This window comes from Copadichromis virginalis, linkage group LG14 (assembly GCF_057382275.1).
Source record: "Copadichromis virginalis isolate Kocher_CV1m ecotype Utaka linkage group LG14, C_Virginalis_male_GT1.1, whole genome shotgun sequence".
Taxonomy (NCBI): Eukaryota; Metazoa; Chordata; class Actinopteri; order Cichliformes; family Cichlidae; genus Copadichromis; species Copadichromis virginalis.
Window position 1 is genome coordinate 30514664 of NC_140631.1, and position 23493 is coordinate 30538156.

At 43.1% G+C, this 23493-nt stretch overlaps 2 protein-coding genes and 1 long non-coding RNA gene across 5 annotated transcripts; 2 read left to right on the forward strand and 1 right to left on the reverse strand.

Moving 5' to 3' along the window:
• Positions 1 to 5861: 5861 nt before the first annotated feature.
• On the reverse strand, positions 5862 to 20217 carry LOC146694280 (uncharacterized). The gene is made up of 3 exons (XR_014914872.1): positions 20089 to 20217; positions 14538 to 14682; positions 5862 to 6160 (listed from the first exon to the last, which is right to left on the reverse strand). It is a non-coding gene; the product is annotated as an uncharacterized LOC146694280 (long non-coding RNA).
• On the forward strand, positions 7891 to 19778 carry tmprss5 (transmembrane serine protease 5). Of its 3 annotated transcripts, XM_085430395.1 has the most exons (13): positions 7891 to 8025; positions 9114 to 9252; positions 9588 to 9668; positions 11437 to 11550; positions 11925 to 12060; positions 12280 to 12393; positions 12501 to 12544; positions 12709 to 12871; positions 13006 to 13190; positions 14089 to 14187; positions 14320 to 14462; positions 14546 to 14698; positions 19568 to 19778. In XM_085430395.1, the coding sequence occupies exons 1-13, from the start codon at positions 8023 to 8025 to the stop codon at positions 19574 to 19576; spliced, it is 1383 nt and encodes a 460-aa protein (XP_085286521.1). In that variant the 5' UTR covers positions 7891 to 8022; the 3' UTR covers positions 19577 to 19778. The 3 variants fall into 3 exon arrangements, with proteins under 3 accessions (XP_085286521.1, XP_085286520.1, XP_085286522.1); XM_085430394.1 differs by lacking the exon at positions 19568 to 19778 and having other exon boundaries at positions 14546 to 14788; XM_085430396.1 differs by lacking the exons at positions 9588 to 9668; positions 19568 to 19778 and having other exon boundaries at positions 14546 to 14789.
• pih1d2 (PIH1 domain containing 2) lies at positions 19843 to 23248 on the forward strand. The gene is made up of 5 exons (XM_085430399.1): positions 19843 to 20277; positions 21901 to 22027; positions 22102 to 22341; positions 22480 to 22751; positions 22897 to 23248. The coding sequence occupies exons 1-5, from the start codon at positions 20095 to 20097 to the stop codon at positions 23029 to 23031; spliced, it is 957 nt and encodes a 318-aa protein (XP_085286525.1). The 5' UTR covers positions 19843 to 20094; the 3' UTR covers positions 23032 to 23248.
• Positions 23249 to 23493: the final 245 nt, after the last annotated feature.

A 23493-nucleotide genomic window follows, 5' to 3' on the forward strand; every position in this document is an offset into this window, starting at 1 on the left:
AAACAGAAATGCACAAGAGGAATAAACAGCGCTGAAACTACTGTGACTTTTCCACATCCACCATGTGACCTATTGAGGTCACCTGAGGCAAGGTGTTATTGGAGGTTGAAGCACCTGGAAAGGGAACTCAACAGTGTACTTTAGGTATCATAAGCCAGCGGTCCCCAACCCCCGGGCCTCGGACCGGTACCGGTCCGTGAGTCGTTTGGTACCGGGCTGCGAGAGTTGAGGCTCAGGTGTGAAATGTATGGTTTTCAGGGTTTTTATCGGTTTTCAGCGTTATTTTGTTATCGTTTTTATCGTTTACTCTGTTTTCCTTGGTCTTTTCATGTGTGTTATGAATAAATCTTCTTTTTTTCGGTACCAGTACTAGTTTTATTTTGTTGTATTTATCCGCGACACCTTAAAGGCCGGTCCATGTAAATATTGTCGGGCATAAACCGGTCCGTTGCGCAAAAAAGGTTGGGGACCGCTGTCATAAGCCATCACCTCTGTTAAATAATGGTTATTCGCAGTGGACATAGATGGCCTTCTTCTTTAGTCTGTCAAATCATCGGTCCTCTTGGTCCAAATTTGAATTGCCATCTTCCAAAGATGTCTTTTGTCCTTTAGGTCCAGGTGTACAGCTGACTGTTGCACAATCATCTATGCTGTCCCACGTTTTTGTGGAGTAACTGTTTAGTTTGTCCTATGTATAAGTCCGAGGATTCCTCACTGCACGGCACATAATAAGCTGTTTAGCTTGTGCTGGGTGTTTCGTCGTTGGGATGAGACAGTTTTTTTCTGATGGTGTTGGCTCCTTCTTTTTTTCTTTAAAACATCCTCAAGTCTCGTTATCCTCCATCTACCAGCTCACTTATCAATTCCTAGTTTTCCTGCTTACTCCTGCTTTATTGACTGAAACCAGCTGCTGGAAAACCAGCTACCTTTGATATACCTCAGGTAAATTGCTTGATTTACGTTGTCATTTGGTTCACCGCTCCTAACTGACAGACAGCTCCGCATCAATCAGCTCTGTGCCACATGCAAACTCTGTTGTTCATGAATTAATGCAGAAACAACAGCACGAGAAACTTTTAGACTTTCAGGTGGATGTCCAGTTACTTATGAACGACTCAGTGTGAAAATGCACATTAAAGTGGTACTATTAAAATACTGGAATACATGTTTTTGATAAATTGAAAGGTTGAGAGCCAGCCAGGTGCATTATCAGAAAGTTCAGCCACCAATGGGCGATCAAACAACCTCAATTAGTAAATCAAACTGACGACCATGTGTAATTTTCTTAGTACTTCTTCTTTTATTAATTCAGGTACTGACTGGATTTAAATATTTAGCGACAAAATGATTTTATTCCAATTATTAAATATGTATGTATTATGTTTATAATATGCTTTATGATTCATTCAGTGGTTAGTAGTTTTGTTTTTCATTTCAGAAGAGCAGATGGGGTGGTCTGACTGCCTTGCTCATGGGTAACAGGTGGATGTTCTTATTTTTTCCCTCTGTGGATCTGGTCTTTCTAACCTTATCTAACTTTAATTTCCTGGAAAATAATTTAGCTTCAAAAGCAAATGCACAAGTTTGCCTCGGAAAAAAAGAAAAAAAAATGACAATCACCTCCCTAACCCCTCCACCTCCGTCGTCAGTCCGAGGCCACGCTCAGTGGAGGAGCAGATTGAGTGGGAGCAGTGTTAATGTAATCTCCTCTGTTTAATTAGAGTGAGCGTGGTGGGCAGCTAAAGCAAACCGCATTACCCGCCATCTGGTGAGGAGCATCTCTGCTTTTACCCACTCTCACTATCATTAGCCTCTACAAGACAAGATACAAACACATACATGACAGCTATTTATTCATCCTGCCACTTTCAATACAGACTGCATGCTGCATACCATGATGAGGCCATACTCACGCTTAGACCTGTCATAAATGCATTGTCCTGTAATTACAATATGTTGCACAACAAAACCTCAAATCTGAAATTTAACTATAAAAGCCACAGACACCGGAGCTTTATAAAGGAGCGTGTGGCATTCCTGCTGTGACTTCCTATATATTTACTATACAGGAAAGGCCAAGGAATTGGACTGAGAAAGTAATCTTCCTGCATTTATTATCACTTTGCATACGGATATTACTTTACACAAGAATTAATCCAGCTTTTACGTTGATTTAACTGCAAGCTTATCCTTAGTGGATCCTAAATGGAGGTCTTCAACTCTATCACAAGAGGGCAGTGTGTTACTACAGTTCACGTCTAGCTTTGGCTGCGGGAACGGCTCAGAGCTCAGAGGATTTACTGCTCCACAGAAGGCAGAGCTCACTGGCAGCCAGTAGAGCAGTACAATTATCGAAGCACAGAGGGAGCGAAAAGCTGACAGTAAGAGTAAGTGTGTGTGTGGCCACTGGGGATTCAAAACCCTGCCCTCACCTCGTGCTGCCTCATTACCTGTGCGGCTTACAGTGGCAACATGTGATTGTGCTGTGACACTGCAGACGCACGGAGCCAACAGGCATGCTTTAGCAGAGTTAAGGTTCAGTTCAGTAATTTCTGAATATATTTATCCGATGCCCCCGCAGAGCCCGATGCTTTGGACCTGTCTGCAGGAGGAGGATTTTTGGCCCGTGTTTTTTAGGCCCTCTCAGATGCATGTGGCACACTTACTGATCCTACCCCTGCGACTGCCATGTTTTGCTGAGGCTTCCTCCACCCTACTTTGCTGTTCAAGTGGAAAAAGACTGCTCCATCATCTCAAATGCTGGCTGAATAACTGCATGAAGCTCCAGGCTTATGAGAAAACCTGTCTCCTTTTTTTCTTTTTTTACAAAATTGGAGAAATCTGAATTAATGTGCATATTTTACCAGATAGCCCAATTTTCTCCTCTTTGCCTTCTTCTCATTCTGCCTCGATGCTACACATTTCTGCATACTGTAGATGAAAAATGTTGTAAAGATCCAAGTATTCTACACAATCAATGATTCATGTTCTGTCTTTCTTTATTTCATCCTCATAGCAAGATTCTTAATTATGTTTAAGATACCCAGGAAAAACCTGACCCCAAATCAGTACAACACTGCTCTGCGTGATCACCTTTATCCTATTATGAAAATTTCTATCAATTTCAACGTGAGCATGAAACCATGTAAATGATCTGCTAAGCTATTCTCAGTCACCAGATTTTAATCCAGTTGAAGGAGACTTGGACCAATTTGTCACCTTCTCCCCAGATTATTACCGCATCTATAAAAGCTTTATATACTGCTTCCAAAAGTTTTAAAGATAAAACATGCTATTTTTGTAATGCACGGAGGAAGATTTTGGAAAGAAAGCCAGGTTTACAATTTCTCGCCGTCGTTTCCAGTCTTTATGTGGAGCCAATCTCACTGTCTCCTATTTTTAGCCTCCCATTTATCTGACAGATAGAGTGATATAAATTTTCTCATTTATCTCTGCTCCTTTAAATAAGTCTTACTTTAAGAACAAAACACAAAGGTACACATTGGAAATGTGGCAGGTGGTGTTAATCAAGAAGTGCCTGACAGATCTGTGGAGGTGTATTTAATGCACGCACACACACACACACACACACACACACACACACACACACACACACACACACACACACACACACACACACACACACTGCTGCATTTTGGATTGTGTCCTTAACAAGCTCCACACTTCCCTTGCTGGATCTGTGTGCCCTCCAGCCTTTAATGTCTGTCTCTGCAGAGGGGTCACAGCCAAAAGCATTATTGGCACAACACTCTTGACAGCCCACATAAACAGTTTGTTTCTAAATGCCTTGGTAGGCTGGACTTTGGGGGGGGGTAAAAAGCAGTTGAGACAAAAGCTGCCTAAACCTTGAAAGAAAAAAAACAAAACAAAAAAACCAATCCCTCTCTTCTGCTCAGTTAGAACCTACTTTGGGATTTCCGAGTGGGGACCGAGGGACCGCATCTGATGTTCAAGGTCTGGACATTGGACAGAGGCACACATACTAATTGCTGAGATAAGAGCGGGGCTGATCAAATCTCAGTGCACCGAGCAGAAAGACAACCCCCACCCCTTCAGAGCAGAGCAGAGAGATAGATGCAGCTCCAAACTGGGCAGCAGCCAGAGTCCTCACAGTGGAGCCTCACACTGTGATACATGAATAAATGAATGAATGTGGTCAACACTGGGACTACTGTTATTGTTGTGGGCGCATTGGTGGGGGTGAGGGGGTCTTAATAAATTTAAATTCCTGATGGAGAGATGCATGAGCCAGGTTCTACCCAGGTCGTCATGATCCGTTATCGATCTAGTTTTGTGGTGTTCGAGCTGTTTATATGACAACTGAGACATTAATCCAACCATTATGGTGTTTATTATTATTGTTATTATCATTATTTTTTAAATAGTTTTAAAAAGGAAAGTCGATTCAGCTTCATATCACTTTGAAGCTTTAACTTTTGGTGATTGAGATCATATTTTTATAATAAAAGATGTTTATCAGAGGCGTGTGTCCCATTTATTATCATGCCTTGACTAACTGTTGCAAAAGTTTAACAAAAATAGATAAACTTGGAATTGCATTTTGTCTTTGTGGATCAAGAAAAAACATATGATGAGGTGTCAAGAGAGGAAGTGTGGTACTACTGTGGAAATCAGTATTTGAAGTTGGTGCGGGACATTGGGACAATCCAGTTGGAGTGACAGATGAGTCCCAGGTGGTGGTGGGATTACATGAGCGAGCGTCTCTGAGTCCCTTCTTGTTTGTAGTGGTGATGGACAGGTTGACAGATGAGGTCAGGCAGACGCCTCTGTGGACTATGACATTTGGAGATGACACTGCGACCTATAGTGAGAGTAGAGAACAGGTGGAAGAGAGCCCGAAGAGGTGGAGGTATGCACCGATGAGAATAAGAACGAAAGTAAGTAGAAACAAGGCAGAATACATGTGTGTGAATGAGAGGGAGTAGGTGGAAAGGCAAAGATGGAACGAGCAGAGGGAGTGAAGGTCCATCCGAAGTAACAGAAACCGCATAAGAGAGGTGAAGAAGAGAGTGCTGGCAGGGTGGAGTGGGTGGAGATGAGTGTCAGGGGTGATTTGTGACAGAAGAGTGAAAGGGCAGGTTTCCAAGATGGTAGCGAGACCTGCTAAGATGTATGGTTTGGAGACAATGGTGCTAACAAGACGACAGGTGGCAGAGCTGAAGATCAGAGGGTTTTTGATGAGAGTGTGGGCAGGGTTAGAAATGAGTGTATCAGAGGGAGCAGTTTAAAAAAAACACAAGGTTAGAGGAAAGGTTGAGATGGTTTGGACAGGAACAGAGGAGGGATAGTGGATATACTGGGTAAAGGATGTTAAATATGGATGCAAAAGGAAGATGGGATTCATGGATGAAGTGAAGAAGGACAGGTTGGTGTGACAAAGAGGATGAAAGGGATAAGGTAGTATTCAGGCAGAAAACAGGAGCAGCCAGAAGAAGAAGAATCTTTTGAGATTTGAGATAACAGAAGCAACTGTAACAGCAAAACCTCACAGTTAAAAGAAAAGAATTTAAAAAATGGAATAAAGTCCTTAAAAAACAAACAAACTACAAATCCACTTAATATATCCTGATGGCAAAGCATGCGTCTGGTGACAGAACAATGGATTCTGGATAAAGAAAATGATCCCTCAGCATATTAGGAGGTTGGTTTGAAACATTTCTGTCAAGCATCAGATCAGATCGCATGTTCGCTTCACAAATGTTCTTAACGACTTCGCCATTATCAAAGTTAACGGCAACGCTTTATCCTTCTTAACAACTACTGATACATTAGACACAACCAGCAAAAACAGAACACAGAGCTACAAACAACACCTCAACTGGAATCTGACAGTTTGCTCTTTGTGCTCTTAACAGGATCCACACAAGTAAAGAAACAAGGAAGCAGTGGTACAGGTATTTCCAGACCATTTTCCTTGTTCTTTAAATTATTATTATTATTATTATTATAACTTAGAGTAGGTGGGTGAGAGGAGGATGTTAGCCAAGCTGAAGTCCATTATGGGCAACACTTCTCAGCCCCTGCATGAGACCTGAGCAGCTCCTTCAGCAGCAGACTGTCACAGTCATGGTGCAGGACAGAGCGCTATCGCAGGTCCTTCATCCCGACAGCAGCCAGACTGTAAAAATATCCACACAGAATAAATACTAGCTAAAATACATGTGTATCATTATCACTCCCACTGCACCTTATGTACATATACAAATAATACTAATAACAATAATTACCTGGGTGTATATAGTAACCATATGCACACAGCATAGTATTCTGGCTTTTTTGTACACTCATCTTTCTTACTTATTTATCTATTTTTTTCTTTCTATTTTTATTTTTCCAGTATCGCTCTAATTCACTTTTCTTCCCATCCCTTGAGCTCCTGTAACAAGTGAATTTCCCCACTTTGGGATTAAATAAACTCTATGTGTCTATTACTTTCAAACATGGAAAAACAGAACAATGGAAAACTTCTATTAAATGATATGTTATATTGTTATATTAGGTTAGAAGACAGTATAAAGAAAACCATAAAACACGTGGAAAATTTCTGCAAAATATGAAAGCAGAAGCCATTTTCGTACTGTAGCTAATTCATAGACTGCATATTGTAGCACCAGAAGAAGCAAAAAAAAACAAAAAGGAGGATGCATGCAAGAAAACAAAACACATAAACAATTGCAGGTGCATATCCCTGACTGAAAATGGCTTCATTCATCTTCGCAAACAGTTTCTCACAAGTGAATGGCAGCTATATAAATCACTGTTTACTCGGCTGTCTGAGAAAACAAATTTCACCAGAAGAGGGAGACATGAAATCCCTGTGAAAATGACCAAACAGCAGCTACGCTCTCCTCGCTCTTGTTTGAGTCTGCAATAGAACAATTCAGCTCAACGCTAATATCATCAAATATTATTAACCTCACAGCCCTACCAATATGAATTTCAGCCGCGGTTCCATTACATGCAATTTACGGTGCTGCCGCTATGCTCATTTCTCTGTGTTTGATTTCCAAATAATTCCATATGACACCTGTTAGATGAGCCGAGTAGATGTGGGTCATCTTTTGGATTTGGCCCTGACAGTCAGACGAGGAGGAATTTTCTTCCTGGCAGTCGTTCGCTTCACCTGGACTCTAATCCCATACCATCAATATGACAGAAATAAGTAATCCTGTATCAAATGCTCTTTTAGCTACACAAGTCTAATTCACCGTATCCTCGGAATAGGAATTTAATGTCTCTTCAGGAAATGAATTAATGGCGGACTCTGAGCTCCTCTCCGAGAGAGTTCGAGATATTTTATCACCCTCTTCAAACAGTTCACATCTTCTTCATCTCCGCTGTTAATTATTTCATCTATTTTTGGAATAAACGAGTCATTGGGGTCACTTATAATCACCTAATAACACAAAGAAGATGTTCAAAATACAGAAAAACAAGGAAAAAAAATTGACGGCGTGTCAGTTAAAAAGTGAAGAGAGAAGAGAAAGTCTAATCTGTCAGCAGGCAGACAGAACAGACTTCATTTTGTTCTTGAGTGCTGAGATGATAGCTTTGGATTTCAAATCATGCGGATTGACATGATGTGAGACTTTTCAACAATCTCCAATAATGACCTTTTCTCAGAATCTACAAACTGCCAGGTAATAACGTGTCTCGGGTGAAAATAGACAATCTTTTGGCACAGGTGAAAAGTGTTACCTCGCATCTCGCTGGAGATGCTCCCCTCCTACAAAGGCCCGTTTCAGCTTGCTTCCACAGGCCCCACGACCCCCACCTCCCCCGGACAAACAACAGCTTCATTCTGTGCCACCGCTGCTGACCTCATTGTCTCTTTGTGAAGGGAAAATCCAGAGTTGCATTCTGTTAAATGGCAAATGGTGCATCGACTGCGAGCGGGACAGACCTTTGCACCACGAGCGCAGGCCTACAGATGAGCACGGACACTGCTGACTCTTCTTCAGGACCGTATGCAAGGAAAACATGGTAAGAAAAGGGGAACTCGACATTCACTACACCTTTCCTAACGTACGTCTAATGTATGCATGCCTGACAACAACATAACTGTTACCTCCTCTTTACACCTAGACCCTTCTCTTCAAACTACTCAAACAGCAGTTTGTCCCCTTCTAATACTTCCTCTCTTTCGAAATAATATGTCTGTTGACCTAATGCCGTGTGAAATTTCTCACAAAGATACTTTCTGAAACCAGTCTTGGTTACTCATAGATTAGTCTAACTGAAATGACACCTTAGCCCCAGGTAAACATAAGCCCAACGGTATCAATCAGGGGCATCAGTGGTAAAACGTCTGTTTGATCCAAACATTTTCTGCCGGGGGTAAACGGAGCTGATCGTTGCTCGATAAAAGTTTTAATTTAACCAGAATTCACTGTGCCACAGTCATGCTTAAAATAGACAACGCTTCTTTGCACAGCACAGGTTTACCTAAATCTATATTTCTGAAACCGCCCCCAGTCCTGGACTACAAAAACTACATATCCAAAATCACATGTTTAGCTTGCGTCAAACACCACAGTGTTACATGACAGCAGATGGTATGGGATTTATTTAGACTGACTGCGTGCTGTAATTGTATAATTCCAAGTCTGCATCTCACATTTATGGAGAGCTTTATTATAATTACTGCAGTGCTCTCAATATGTTGCTTTTAGAAGCAGATGCTACTTCCACAATCACAAACAGACGCTCAGACATCAAAGTAATAAAAGAAAATCTCCTAAAATACAAACAGAAAACACAGCCTCATATTATTAAGTGTAGTCCAATGCATAGAAAAATAACTTGAACGAGCTCATTATACTTTAATCACCCAGGAAGAAAGGTGACACACACCTGTACAAATCTGACTCCATACATCTGGACCGGTCGGTGTTAAAAAAAAAACACCTGTCCTCTTAATTAAACCTGACAGAGCGTGACAGGCAGACTCTTGCTGATGAGCGAATGGTCAGAACACAGTTTTTGTCCTGAGTAAGCAAACTTAGCAAAACTTTATGAAACAAGAATAGAATGGAAGTTGAGGTCTGACATGTCCACTGGGGTTCTTGCAGAGTCTTGATGGAGACACATTATCAGTGATTGAAAACCCAGTGGCTGTCAGTCATCCCTTTCACTCTGAGAAAACAGCGGGAGTTGCAGGGGCCAAAGGAGTGCAAGGCTGGTTAAAAGGATTTCAGTCTACTACTCAAGGTAAGCTCCAGCAGTGCACCGCCCGATGGGCATCAGACATCAGACTTCAATAACAATCTTGCTCCATTTGTGCAAAAAAGAAAAAAACAACAACACTAACACGTTGCTTTAAATGGAATAATGAGATTTTGTACTGTTGCACAACATCTGCAATGCAGTGCCAAGATGTACAGCAGCGCTTTCTTGTGAAAGCCTAGCCTGTAGATTTAGTGTTTAATAAATCTAACTGTCTCTGTGCATCTGTGTGCAATATCTAATGGCTGACATTTAACAGTTTCTCTCGGCTCCCATCGGAGCTCAACAAGCATTAACTCCAGTATTAACTGTTGCTTTAGCTCACAGGCTGGTGAGGCTGCTGGCAGCGGTGTGCGCAGTCGGACTTCTCGGAGGATTGGTTGTAGGTGTCTGGTTTCTAGGTGAGTCATTGTGTCTGTGAAAGAATCTCTAAATGAGCTCAGTAAGAAACAGGAAGTGGAAATGAATGTGCAAACGGCCCAGTTTGAGATACTTAAACGCCTGTGAATCTTAAGGTCAATGTAAATTTAGACAGAGCTTATTGAATATTAGCATTTAAAAGGTTCAATTATTTTCTTGATACATATACAGCAGGAGCTGCTTGTCAAAGTTTTGAAAACTTCCCGGAGACATCATTAGTTGGAATGCTGCAGTTTAAATTAGTACGTGCCAGCATGTTTCAGAAGGCTGCATCATTTTTTTTTGTGTTAACAACACCAAGGAGACCAATAGCTTTAGTCCCGGTACCTAAATGCTTTTCCTAAGTGATTTAATTGGCTGACATGTCTGCACTCATATCACAGAACCATGAGGTTATAATATGTGTACAATGTGGGTTGGCATTGTCTTGCTGAAACACCCATAAATCTGACCTGAAAACCACATTGTTGCATTGTTATGCTGCATGACAGCATATGCTACTCTAAAACCTCTTCTCTGCATGCAGCAATAACGGATCCCCATACCATTACAGATGCTGGCATTTTAGCTGTGCATTGATGTGCATTGGTCCCTCTCCTCCTTAGCTCAGAGGAAAATGGTTTTTAGAAACAATCTCAGATTTTTAATTAGTCAGACTACAAAAGAGTTTTCCACAGAATTTGCCTCAGTCCATCTCAAATGAGCTCGGGCCCAGAGAATCGTGAGGCATTTCTTCATCTTTTAGCTTGTACTTGCAGATACCCAAGTGTTACTGAGTCCATTCACTGATTTTTATTTTAACCCGCTTTTAATGCAGTTCAAGCAACTCAAGATTGTTTTTGTTTAACCCTTTTCCATACATTTATTTAGCTTCTCTGAATCTTTTAATGATATTATGTGCAGTAGATACCTCATTCCTTAAGTCCTTTGCAGTTTTAGACTGAGAATCATTACACTGAAGTTGTTGAACTATTTGCCCACAGAGTTGTGAACCCGTCTCTCTTCTTCTGAAAGAGTCAGCCTCTCTGGAATGCTCTTTTATCCCCAATCATGTTACTCATTAAACTAATCAGCTGTGAGATCTTCCTCTCAAGTTTTTTTTTCTCATCTAGTCTTACACAACCTTTCCAGGGTTTTGTTGCTCTCATCAGAACTTTTAAAATCAAGTGAGAATATGTTTTAAGAAATAATAAACTTTTCATATGTCTTTGTATAGCTAGTAGTTAAACACACATTTTTATTGTTTGGCAAATCATTGCATTGAAATGATATTTCCCTGATTCAGACTTCTGGTGTAAGTAAACTGATACTTTTTTTAAAATGTCAAACAATTTTAATGGACAACATGAAAAATTGATAATTCATTAAATGGTTTGTGTTTTTGGAGCCTTACTATAATCACCAGCTAAAAATCAGGGCAATGTTGGGCTCAGCTGCCCCAATTTAGATTTTTTATTCACTGCATTGAAGTCTCTCAAATTTGATGGAAACATGCGACAACATTCAAGTTAAGATAGAGAAAATGCATTTTGAAAAAATGAATCATTTTTTTTAAATTAGCTGTTTTCTAATTAGCTGGATTTGCAGATAGAAATGAACAATATTTAATGACATTTTAATGCTGTCCCAGACGCTGGTCTGTTTTGGGTTCTCATTCAGATAATCTGGTAATATTAGGAAAAATCAACAATGTTTTGCTGCCCATTTTGCAGCCTGATTAAAAGATTATCTCTTTTAATCCACTTTTAGTCAAACTTTTGCTGAGGCCATCGTCCTCCCAAAGTCCAGTGGGGCTCGGGGACACAAAGGAGACATCCTTCTGCAATGTGACGGAGGATATTTCCGTATCTGACTCGCGGAAAGGTCTGTGTGTACTCCCTCGTGGTAGCGTTTCTTTCACTGTTTTATGAATTATAATGCAGCACGTTAATGTGTGGCTGCTTAGCTTATTGTATGTGCTTCATTATATCAGGTCATGGGTCACCTCTGAAGTGTTTCTTAATTGAATAGAAACAAAAATTAAAATTCAGCAGCTGCTACTTGTTGTCTTCTCTTCACTCCTGAGAGATGCCCATTGACCGACATGAAAACATCACACATAATAATCTGTTTCTACTGACTACATTAGCATAGATACTTGTGTTTTCCCTAATCATTTCCCACTCATAGAAGGGGCTTGATCATAAACGTTGACTGAGAGCTTGTCTCTGGAGGGATTTTCAATCAATCAGGTTCAGTGTTTTACAGAATCAGTCCCGAGAACTCCCTCCTGGAGATCCAGCTGGGGAAGCTGCCCACCTGGCTTCCAGTGTGCTATGAGAGGTGGAACTCTTCGCTGGGAACACTGGTCTGCAGACAGCTGGGTTATCTGAGGTGATGCTTTTCCGCAGTCTGCGAGGATCACATGCTGCTTCTTTATAGCACCATTTAAAAAAGCTGAGAGCCCATTCTCTAACTTGGTTTAATTTTAGGTTGAAGGCTCGCCTTATTTATGATCTATTAATACCTCATTTACAATCTTGCTTCACACCTCATGAGACTAAATTATCGCAATACTCACTCCCACCCATTTTTCAAATGTTCCCTTACCAGACTGACCAAGCATAAAGGAGTGAACCTTACTGATATCGGGCCAAACTACACTGACGGCTTCATACAAATTACCTCAGAACAAAAGAGCAGCCTGGAAAATATGTGGCAGTTCAGGTAAGACAATCTGTCAGAGGACATCACACTCATAATGGTGCAGGGAAAATTGCGTCCGCTAATACATTAATTATGCATCATTAGTTACCCAATTTATTTTCATTTAGGAGGAGTTGTATCACAGGGAAGGTTATCGCTTTGCAGTGTTTTGGTGAGCAAATTAAACTTAACTTTTAATTTGAGTTTGCGCCTCGCACAAAGGCCAGTAGTGTTTTTGTACAAAAGCTTTATATGGGAGCAGGATGAATGATGGCGTCTGCTGCTGCTCTTTCTGACCAACCCAATTCCGTTTCATTTTGATGAATGGATCTCTAGAGTGTGGCACACGAGCAAAGCTACCCAGGATAATCGGGGGCGTGGAGGCCACGCTGGGCAGGTGGCCCTGGCAGGTCAGCCTTTACTACAGCAACCGTCACACCTGTGGAGGCTCCATCATCACCAGTCAATGGGTAGTCACAGCTGCCCACTGTGTACACAAGTAAGACTGCTGACCTGACAAGTACTAAAGGTCAGAGGTTGGAGCCACGATGAAGGATAAAAATCAGTCATTAACAGCTGTACCGGTGTAGCAGTATCAGGATCTACTCTCTCTTTTCTTTTCCCAAATGTCAGCTACAGGCTACCTCAGATATCCAGCTGGGTGGTCTATGCTGGCATTGTGACTCGCAGCTCTGCTAAAACAGCTCAGCATGCAGGATACGCGGTGGAGAAGATCATCTACAACAAGAACTACAACCACAGGACCCACGACAGCGACATAGCACTGATGAAGCTGCGGACCCCGTTCAATTTCTCAGGTCAGTCTCATCGCAGCACTCTTTAAAAAAAAAACAAACAAAAAAAACCACACACACACACACACACACACACACACAAAAAAAAAGTACTTTGGCTTCAGTTTACCTTTTTATATGCTAATAACAATTTATCATAAACAATATAAGTGGTATTGCTAGTGATATACACTTCAAATGAAAAGCATCCCAATATCTTTAACATCTCACAGAATCAGCTGTTCAGACATAAGCTTATGGTCTCAGCAACAATTAAAGCACTGCCTCCAGATGTTTTGAGACATCCTGAGGGATCTTTAGGTCTGTCTTTGTCATTTTGTTTCTTCTTTACCTTACAACATAAGGAGCCTTGAAATGACTTGTTTTGAATTGACATAAATAAAAATGAACCGAATTACAGATGTAGCTTCCAAAGGACAGAATACATAAATATGCAAATACTGTACAGTGTAAAAAAACAAACAAAAACAAAAAAATCAGGCCATCATATAGAATCCAATGAGAGAGACGCAGGGCTATTTTTGTACACGATGCATTTTATGTAGATTCGGTTATATTTAAGTTATTCTGTGAGTTTGTATGGCTGCTACCTTTTTGTTTGCTCTGATCTCAGTGGGAGACAACTTTCTTTATGTTGTATACAGGACCACAGTTGGCTTCTCTATCATAAAAGCTTCCTTGTTTTTCAGCTGTGATTTGATATGAGCATAGAGACTAAAGAGAAAACAGCTTTCTTGTGATAAACACTGAAGTCTAAACGTGGTAAAACACGTCTCAGTGAAGGGTGGTTTTATAACACTCCTTAACATGACTTATGAATCCAACCATATTCGCAGTACAACTTAATGTCTCTTGTAACTATTTAAATGTATTAAGAGGCAAAATTCCTCCTTTTGACTAGACACAATCAGGCCCATCTGCCTGCCTCAGTACGACTATGACCTTCCAGGAGGAACACAATGCTGGATTTCTGGATGGGGATACACACAACCCGACGGGGGTAAGATGTTACTACACTGCTCTGCTCTTAAACAAATGCATCTCTGCTACAAATCTAATCCATACTCAGATGGTGACAGAGTGAGCCAAGTGTATTAGTGGAGCAGTCCTAAATTGAAACTTTCACCCGTAGTTCATTCACCCGACACCCTGAAAGAGGCTCCAGTCCCAATAATAAGCACAAAGAAATGCAACAGCTCCTGCATGTACAATGGAGAGATCACAGCACGGATGCTATGTGCCGGCTACACAGAAGGAAAAGTGGACGCATGTCAGGTCAGAGGCTTGTTTTGACCACTAGATTTAGCTTCTCTTTTATGAGTAGATGCAGTGAACAGTGTTTGGGTCTACCTCTCCAGGGGGACAGTGGGGGCCCTCTGGTTTGCCAGGATGACAGTGTATGGAGGCTGGTGGGAGTCGTCAGCTGGGGAACAGGCTGTGCTGAGCCCAATCATCCTGGAGTTTACACCAAAGTGGCCAAATTCTTGGGCTGGATCTACGAGATGATAGAGGTAAACAGCATTTTTAAATTCTACAGTGGAGAATAACTAACTATTTACAGGACAGCACAGAGGTTTAGTATCATTCGATACTTCTTTATTGATCTCAAAAGAATATATATATATATATATATATATATATGTATGTGTGTGTGTGTGTGTGTGTGTGTGTGTGTGTGTGTGTGTGTGTGTGTGTGTGTGTGTGTTCGATACAGTGCTTTGATTTATTTTATCAACTTTCCTTCTGACGATGCTGTCTGTGTTGAGCGCTCAGTGGATCTGCGCTCGACAGTGCAGCCTAGGCGGAGTAGTCGAACGCAGATTCACTGAGCGCAGGGCAAGCTAGCGAGACAGAAGTTAAGCTCTCCTTGCAACATGGCAATTTGAACCTCCCCCACCCTCATTCAGATCTGGCCAGATGTGACATATGACCCTGAAGGTAAGCGCGTCATGGACTAAAGTAAAACAGTATGTTGGCTGTACCACGCAATGTTCAATTACATGGGTGGGAGCTAGTGTGTTAGCGCTGTTGTTGGCCGTCCAGCCCCATGTGGGCCAGTAGCTCGTTAACGGAGATTTGCCGTGTTGTGGGGTTAATGTCATTTCAACGAGATTTACGCTGACAGCACTAGTGGGAACACAACAAATATGACTGCACATTTACACCGACATCATCCTAGTGCAAAGACAAGTGGAAGCAGACAAAAACAACAAGCATGCATGCTACAAACTTTACCCGAGTCATTTAGACAGCCGTTAGCACATGATTCTCCTTATGGGGACCTGATATGTTTAATATGCTGCTGAGAATATAGCCCAGAAGAAGCGTATAGTATAGCTTTTATTTTGGAAAGAGCCATTTCTCTGTAATAAACTCTTTTCCAAAGATGAGTGATTCCTCAATAAGATACAGGGCTCGCAAAATCGCCTGCCTAATGTCCTGGGGCTAGCGATTTTTCCAGTCGTGCTACCAAAATCTATCTGCCCTGCCCGTCGGGCTATCATAGGAAGGAAAAATATGTCAATGCTTTTGCATTCTTTCGGAAATGTAGCTGGGTAATTATGTCATTGGCATCGGTGAGCCACTGCCAATATGTGACATATTGAAATCGCATTTGAATTTGCGCTTGTTTTTTGCTTTCACTTTGCAATTGCGCAAACTGTGTATAGAGAGCGACAGCACTGATTGGTGAGTGATGATAATTTGTGCACCAATTCCTCTGACATTGTCTTATCAATCGTTAGCTTACTATGCAAACATGACAAGTGAAATCTCCAGCAGCAAGCTTAAACATGTGAGAGGTTGATCGCGCAGAGAATCGCTGAGCGTTATGTGAGTGCGTGTGTAAAAGCAGCAGGATATATATTGTAGTGGGTCATGGCTGTTCGGGGTTCTGTTTGTACAGTTATGTTTTGTTTATGTTGCCATAGTGACGGGTGACGCCCTCTCGCTGCGACGGTGTGTCCTTCCGGGGTCAGAGGGCGCCCTGTGTGTTGTTGTTGTTGTTGTTGCTGTGCTGTTGCCGCGCTGAGCAGTTAGCTAGCGGCAGTGTTCTTCTGCAGATGTCAATAAACGGCTGTGCTCCCTGGCTAGCTCACGGGAAGCAAGACCAAACGATACCTCCGTCTCCTCCTTGTCTGAGCTCGCCACATTGGTGTCAGAAGTGGGATGATAGTGGCACCCCATGTTCTGACCCGAGTGACTTTTCCCCCGCCGGTCGTGACCGGCCGGTGCGCCAAAAGAAGGCACCTGGACATTTGCAGGACTTTGTGTGGGGTAATGGGGTCGTCGGGGACGACTGACCCCTTGGGTGGGGGCTATGTAGCGGGTCAGGGCTGTTCGGGGTTCTGTTTGTACAGTTGTGTTTTGTTTATGTTGCCATAGTGACGGGTGACGCCCTCTCGCTGCCACGGTGTGTCCTTCCGGGGTCAGAGGGCGCCCTGTGTGTTGTTGTTGTTGCTGTGCTGTTGCCGCGCTGAGCAGTTAGCTAGCGGCAGTGTTCTTCTGCAGATGTCAATAAACGGCTGTGCTCCCTGGCTAGCTCACGGGAAGCAAGACCAAACGATACCTCCGTCTCCTCCTTGTCTGAGCTCGCCACATTGGTGTCAGAAGTGGGATGATGGTGGCACCCCATGTTCTGACCCGAGTGACTTTTCCCCCGCCGGTCGTGACCGGCCGGTGCGCCATAAGAAGGCACCTGGACATTTGCAGGACTTTGTGTGGGGTAATGGGGTCGTCGGGGACGACTGACCCCTTAGGTGGGGGCTAAGTAGCTGGTCAGGGCTGTTCGGGGTTCTGTTTGTACAGTTATGTTTTGTTTATGTTGCCATAGTGACGGGTGACGCCCTCTCGCTGCGACGGTGTGTCCTTCCGGGGTCAGAGGGCGCCCTGTGTGGTGTTGTTGTTGCTGTGCTGTTGCCGCGCTGAGCAGTTAGCTAGCGGCAGTGTTCTTCTGCAGATGTCAATAAACGGCTGTGCTCCCTGGCTAGCTCACGGGAAGCAAGACCAAACGATACCTCCGTCTCCTCCTTGTCTGAGCTCGCCACATTGGTGTCAGAAGTGGGATGATGGTGGCACCCCATGTTCTGACCCGAGTGACTTTTCCCCCGCCGGTCGTGACCGGCCGGTGCGCCATAAGAAGGCACCTGGACATTTGCAGGACTTTGTGTGGGGTAATGGGGTCGTCGGGGACGACTGACCCCTTAGGTGGGGGCTAAGTAGCTGGTCAGGGCTGTTCGGGGTTCTGTTTGTACAGTTATGTTTTGTTTATGTTGCCATAGTGACGGGTGACGCCCTCTCGCTGCGACGGTGTGTCCTTCCGGGGTCAGAGGGCGCCCTGTGTGTTGTTGTTGTTGTTGTTGCTGTGCTGTTGCCGCGCTGAGCAGTTAGCTAGCGGCAGTGTTCTTCTGCAGATGTCAATAAACGGCTGTGCTCCCTGGCTAGCTCACGGGAAGCAAGACCAAACGATACCTCCGTCTCCTCCTTGTCTGAGCTCGCCACATTGGTGTCAGAAGTGGGATGATAGTGGCACCCCATGTTCTGACCCGAGTGACTTTTCCCCCGCCGGTCGTGACCGGCCGGTGCGCCAAAAGAAGGCACCTGGACATTTGCAGGACTTTGTGTGGGGTAATGGGGTCGTCGGGGACGACTGACCCCTTGGGTGGGGGCTATGTAGCGGGTCAGGGCTGTTCGGGGTTCTGTTTGTACAGTTGTGTTTTGTTTATGTTGCCATAGTGACGGGTGACGCCCTCTCGCTGCCACGGTGTGTCCTTCCGGGGTCAGAGGGCGCCCTGTGTGTTGTTGTTGTTGCTGTGCTGTTGCCGCGCTGAGCAGTTAGCTAGCGGCAGTGTTCTTCTGCAGATGTCAATAAACGGCTGTGCTCCCTGGCTAGCTCACGGGAAGCAAGACCAAACGATACCTCCGTCTCCTCCTTGTCTGAGCTCGCCACATTGGTGTCAGAAGTGGGATGATGGTGGCACCCCATGTTCTGACCCGAGTGACTTTTCCCCCGCCGGTCGTGACCGGCCGGTGCGCCATAAGAAGGCACCTGGACATTTGCAGGACTTTGTGTGGGGTAATGGGGTCGTCGGGGACGACTGACCCCTTAGGTGGGGGCTAAGTAGCTGGTCAGGGCTGTTCGGGGTTCTGTTTGTACAGTTATGTTTTGTTTATGTTGCCATAGTGACGGGTGACGCCCTCTCGCTGCGACGGTGTGTCCTTCCGGGGTCAGAGGGCGCCCTGTGTGGTGTTGTTGTTGCTGTGCTGTTGCCGCGCTGAGCAGTTAGCTAGCGGCAGTGTTCTTCTGCAGATGTCAATAAACGGCTGTGCTCCCTGGCTAGCTCACGGGAAGCAAGACCAAACGATACCTCCGTCTCCTCCTTGTCTGAGCTCGCCACAATATTTTAGTTCTGCTGAGCCAAATAAGACAGGTCAAGGTGAAGAAGTGACAGCCAAAGAAAAGCTTACCACAAAACGGAAAAGTTATGATAAATCAGACTATAAGGCAAAAAGAAAGTGCAGCTTTATGGTTTCATGGACAAAAGAATTTCTGTGGCTGCAATATGACAAGCAAAATAACCAGGGCTGCACATAAGTGGTCCGCAGGTGCGTATTCGCTGTCAAAATAAAAAACGGGCACAAGATAAGAAGTTGCAACGCGTTTGCATACATAAGATTTTCAGGAGGAGGACAGACATTTGTTTAGAACTCTTAAAGATGTCGAAGAAGCAAGCTCCTTTAAGCAATTACTGTGATGTTCCTCCACCTCCAAAGAAATGTCAGAAGGAGTTCGAACCGCAAAAGAAGCACGTATTCTCGGAAAAGTAGTTGCAGGAGGTGAGCTGGCTTCAAACAAATGATGAACGCACAGAGATGTGGGGCGGAATGTGCCGTGAAAATTTAATAAATGACAAATTAAAAAGGCATGAACATTTTTTTGTATCGAAAAAATATCAAACCGTGACACCAAAGTATCAAACCGAACCGTGAATTTTGTGTATTGTTGCACCCCTAATATATTATATATTAAAAAGTTAGCTCCACTTTTGCCAGTTTTAAAACATTATGTAGAAAGAAATGCATCAAAGCAAGCCTGTGAAATAGGTCATTTGTTTTTGTAGAAGTACCCTGCTAGTAACAGCTCTTTGAACTGAGGATATTTACATATCATGGAATTTTTTCTTTTTTTACAGGGATAATACTTTTACTTATCTAAAATGTTACAATAAATTCTTATATCACTACACTGCAGAAAGCGCTAATTAGATTCATCCATGCCGCTATTTGAATTTCTTTCTTTTTGTATTTTCAGCCGGATTGAGATGGAAACTGTAAAACAGAACAGCGATTTCTAATATTAATTCTTTCCTTTTTTTTTGCAGAATTACTGAGGAGGGCTCATGAAATACAACAAAAAGAAGGAAGCTTCTGATGAAACTGGTGGAAACGTTAGAAAACTACAGTTATACATGATACTTTTTATTTTACATGTCAGTTATATAATGTACACATAAAGACAGACTGAAAACATCAACATGCATTTTTACGTTATGTTTTTCATGTATTGAAAATAAATTATGCTTCTTATTGTCATGTGTGGTTTCTGAGCCGCAGTTCCGCATCTCACCGCCTGGTGGCAACAGTGTTATGTTTCTATGGCAACTGACAACATTGGCCTAACTAGTGTTAGCGATTACAACTAATGAGCTACAGAACGTAATTAGTTGAGGGTTTTTTTTTTAAATTAATATTTGTGTGATACTGCTCCATATTTGTCGGCTATTTAAGGTGTTTCTATAACACATGCTCCTCTATAACACTGCTGACCGGCTGGTTTTCTGACGCACAAACTTTTTCTGCCAACTAGCTAGAGTTAGCTAGGTAATAAAAGTACGACAGTTACCTTAACATGTGCTCCACTGGCAGTACAGAGGATGTTTTGCAGCAGATGAGCAAACTGTGGTCCATGCTGGATGATCTCTCTGAAAATGACCCTGCAGCCTACCGTACGCTTATAGAGAAACAGATAAAGGAAGGAGCTGAATTCAGAGCGCCGCCCGAGCTGGACTCCTGCCTCTGCACTGAAATACTGGTGAGTTTCATTCGTGAAGGCTCCTTCCTGTGTAGGCCCCAGTCCATACTGTGGTCCATACAGGTGTTGCTCATCACATTCTTTGGTTCAGCTAGAAAGGAAGCCCACCTTTATTCCTCCAATCATAAATTAATACTCTAAATTCAAACATAAATTAGGGAAAGTTAACTGTCATATCAGAAAATGTAGGTAGGTAGGATACAGCTCAGTACCCATCATCAAAAAAAAAAAAAAGATTCAGTGTCCCAGGTCCTGTCATTGGTATAAGAAATTACATTACAGGAGAATTTGGATTGGGAACAGCACCTACTCTGCAAAAGGCTCACCCAAGTAATGCAGGCATCTGATGGAGGAGGGGGACTGCCAGGAATCAACTAGATGTGCAACAGCAGTCCCCTAACTTCAGCAAGGCCGCTGAATGATGCGGGAAGGAATAAAAAGGAAGAACAATCAAATGTAGTGAGCTATGGAATATGAAAACAAAACAGCCCACATATGATGTACTGCTCACTCCAGCAGTCTGTTACTTGTTTGCAACCCTCAAACACATCCTGGTGGGCTGCAAAAGCAGTCTAACACATGGAGACATAACCACAGCTCTAATGAGCTGTGACATAACCAACTAACTTGTCGGTAGCTATTAGTCAGGAGAGTATAGACTAACTGCAGCTCATTAGAAGTTAAAGCCACCTTTCTGCAACAAACAACCTTCATCTGGGAAGGTGAGAAATAGCATGTCAACCCCGTCTTTCTGAAATACCTTTACACTTGAAATCAACCTGGACCCAGCTCTGGTTCTCTGGTCCAGTTCCTGCCAGTCTGTCTTCACTGTAGAACTGATCGTCCCTTGGGAGGATGCAATCAATAAGGCATATGACAAGAAAAAAGCATGAGCAAGCTGAGGAAGAGGACCAAGGCTGGAAAGTGGAAGTCCATTCAGTGTAAGTGGCCTGTAGGGGCTTTGCAGCCAGCTCCACAGTAAGACTGACGAAGGAAGTAGGCATTAGGAAGGGAAGCCTAGTACAAGTTAATCAAAAAGCTTGCCACTCTTGTCAAAAGAAAGTAGTCACAGGGGCTGGCTGAAGCAGAAGGAGACCGTGTGGCCTGCCAAATTACTGGTGGGTGCCATGTGAAATACACCCAGGTCTGATCACCCTGTGGTGGGTCTGCTTTGGCTGAGGGAATCTTGTGAGAAATTACGGAAATGCACTATGAAGCTGGGGTACAAAGCTGATGATGTGTTGCACTGACAGATACATACCCACATGGTCAGCAGCAAACACCCCATCTAGAGGACTTCTCCAACCCACTCAGGTCTGTGTTATACTGATAGGGATTATAACTTCTAGTCCTATTAATTAGTGTAGTCCATTACAAGCTGTGAAAGCTTTGTCATCAAATTTCTTGTTTTTATCCAACCAAGAGTAAAGTAATAACCTAAAAATATTTCTGCTGAGGAGCTGTAAGCTGTGCTTGCTTTATATATCCTAAAATACACAGGCTGCACGAGAAACACAGGCTTTTTCTTCACTCTGCAAAGATGCTAGACTTTTATCCACTTAGAACTTTGAAATTGAATTTGTTTTGACAGATCCTTTTGACAGCACTGTGTTTCTGTGACAGAAACCAAAGAAAGGCCTGCTGTACATCAACATATGCGGCTGGAAACGTGTGCCTGCGCCTCAGGATCCCAGCAGGCCTTTACCAGTGTACACTGGAAAACTGGAAACAGGCACAAATGAAGATCAAGGTGTGTGTCAAGCTGCAGACCTGCCATTTGTATTACATGACACAAGCAAGAAAGTCATACTTTTTCCTTTACAGGCTGGTATACTGTGCTGGATGTGGCATTAAATCCTGTGTTGCTGCAGGAAAGTAGGGAGAACAAAGCAGAGATTAACCAGGTCTATATGCTGGCCCTGAGCTTTGCCCAGAAGCAGCTTGGGATGACGTTATCACAGCAGTACAGAGTTGTCAACAGTAGCCCAAATAGTAGCCCAGATGAGTTGCACTGCCGGCTTGGATTTCAGAAGTTGTCCAGTGCCCCCAAACAACCCAACACAGGTAATGCAATAAGACTGTCAACCCTGACAAGCTTTGATAAGCACTTTATGTTGAACCCATGCTCTTTACCCACTCTCCTTTCACCTCCTAAAACAATTTTCCTGATAATCCATAGTCCTTTTTTTTTTTTTTTTACAGCCGGTCAGACACCAGCTGCCCTCCTGCAGCACATCTCCTCCCTACGATCAGAAAACCAAGAGGACTCTGCTCCTCAAATTATCTTTAGGCCTGCAGAGAAAATAAAGAAGGATTTGATCCATGTCATCTCAGCCGCTTCTGTAGAGCCTCAGAAGCCAGAGTATCGACTCGAGGTGAAGACCGATGCAGCAGGAGTTCCTGACAGCGTGGAACTGACGGTGGAGCTGCCAATGGTTTGTTCCATGTCAGAATGCCAGCTGAGCATGTCCAAGGTTAGTGGTTACACACTCCCTTGAACAGTTATAACGAAGCACTTTAGAATCCAGTGTGTGTCAGTGTGTAGCTGGATGTCATAAGAAATACATAATCGACCTGTAGCGAGCCTTAGTAGCACACTGGATGTATTTTTCTCTGCAGGATGACGTCTTACTGGAGGTGGAGGATCTTTACTATTTGCTTGTGGACTTCCCAAAAACTGTAAACGAAGACACCGCGTCTGCCATCTTTAATAAGAAGAAACGAAGACTTACATTGAAAGTGAATGTCTTGTGATCATTTTCCTTAATTAAGAAACAAATGTGCAGTGTTTGTTAAGCTAGCTAAACACTGGCATTGAAAATGCCTCAAACAAAAACAACAAAACTCCTGTTGTGCAATGTACAAATTAAAAAAAAGGGAAAAAAGCACTGAGAGCGCATTGTGCTGTGGAGGGACTCGTATTCTGCCTCAGAATTCAAGTTAACTAACAATAAACAGCTAAATTGATCCATTTCCAAGAGCAACATGTTTGTGAAACAAATATGTAACAGTGTCCCTTTGTGCTGTGTGGGCTGAGGCTCAGCAGCAAATTTAATTCTAACCCCCCCCCCCCCCCCCCCACCCCCCCAAAAAATTAATTGACTTTAATGACAATCTGTGGATTTTGTTTATTAATGTGTGGGCGCGTGAGTGGAGGTGTTTAATGGCTACGAGCTGGTGTCATTACCGTATGCAGGGGGGAATAATTGACAACAA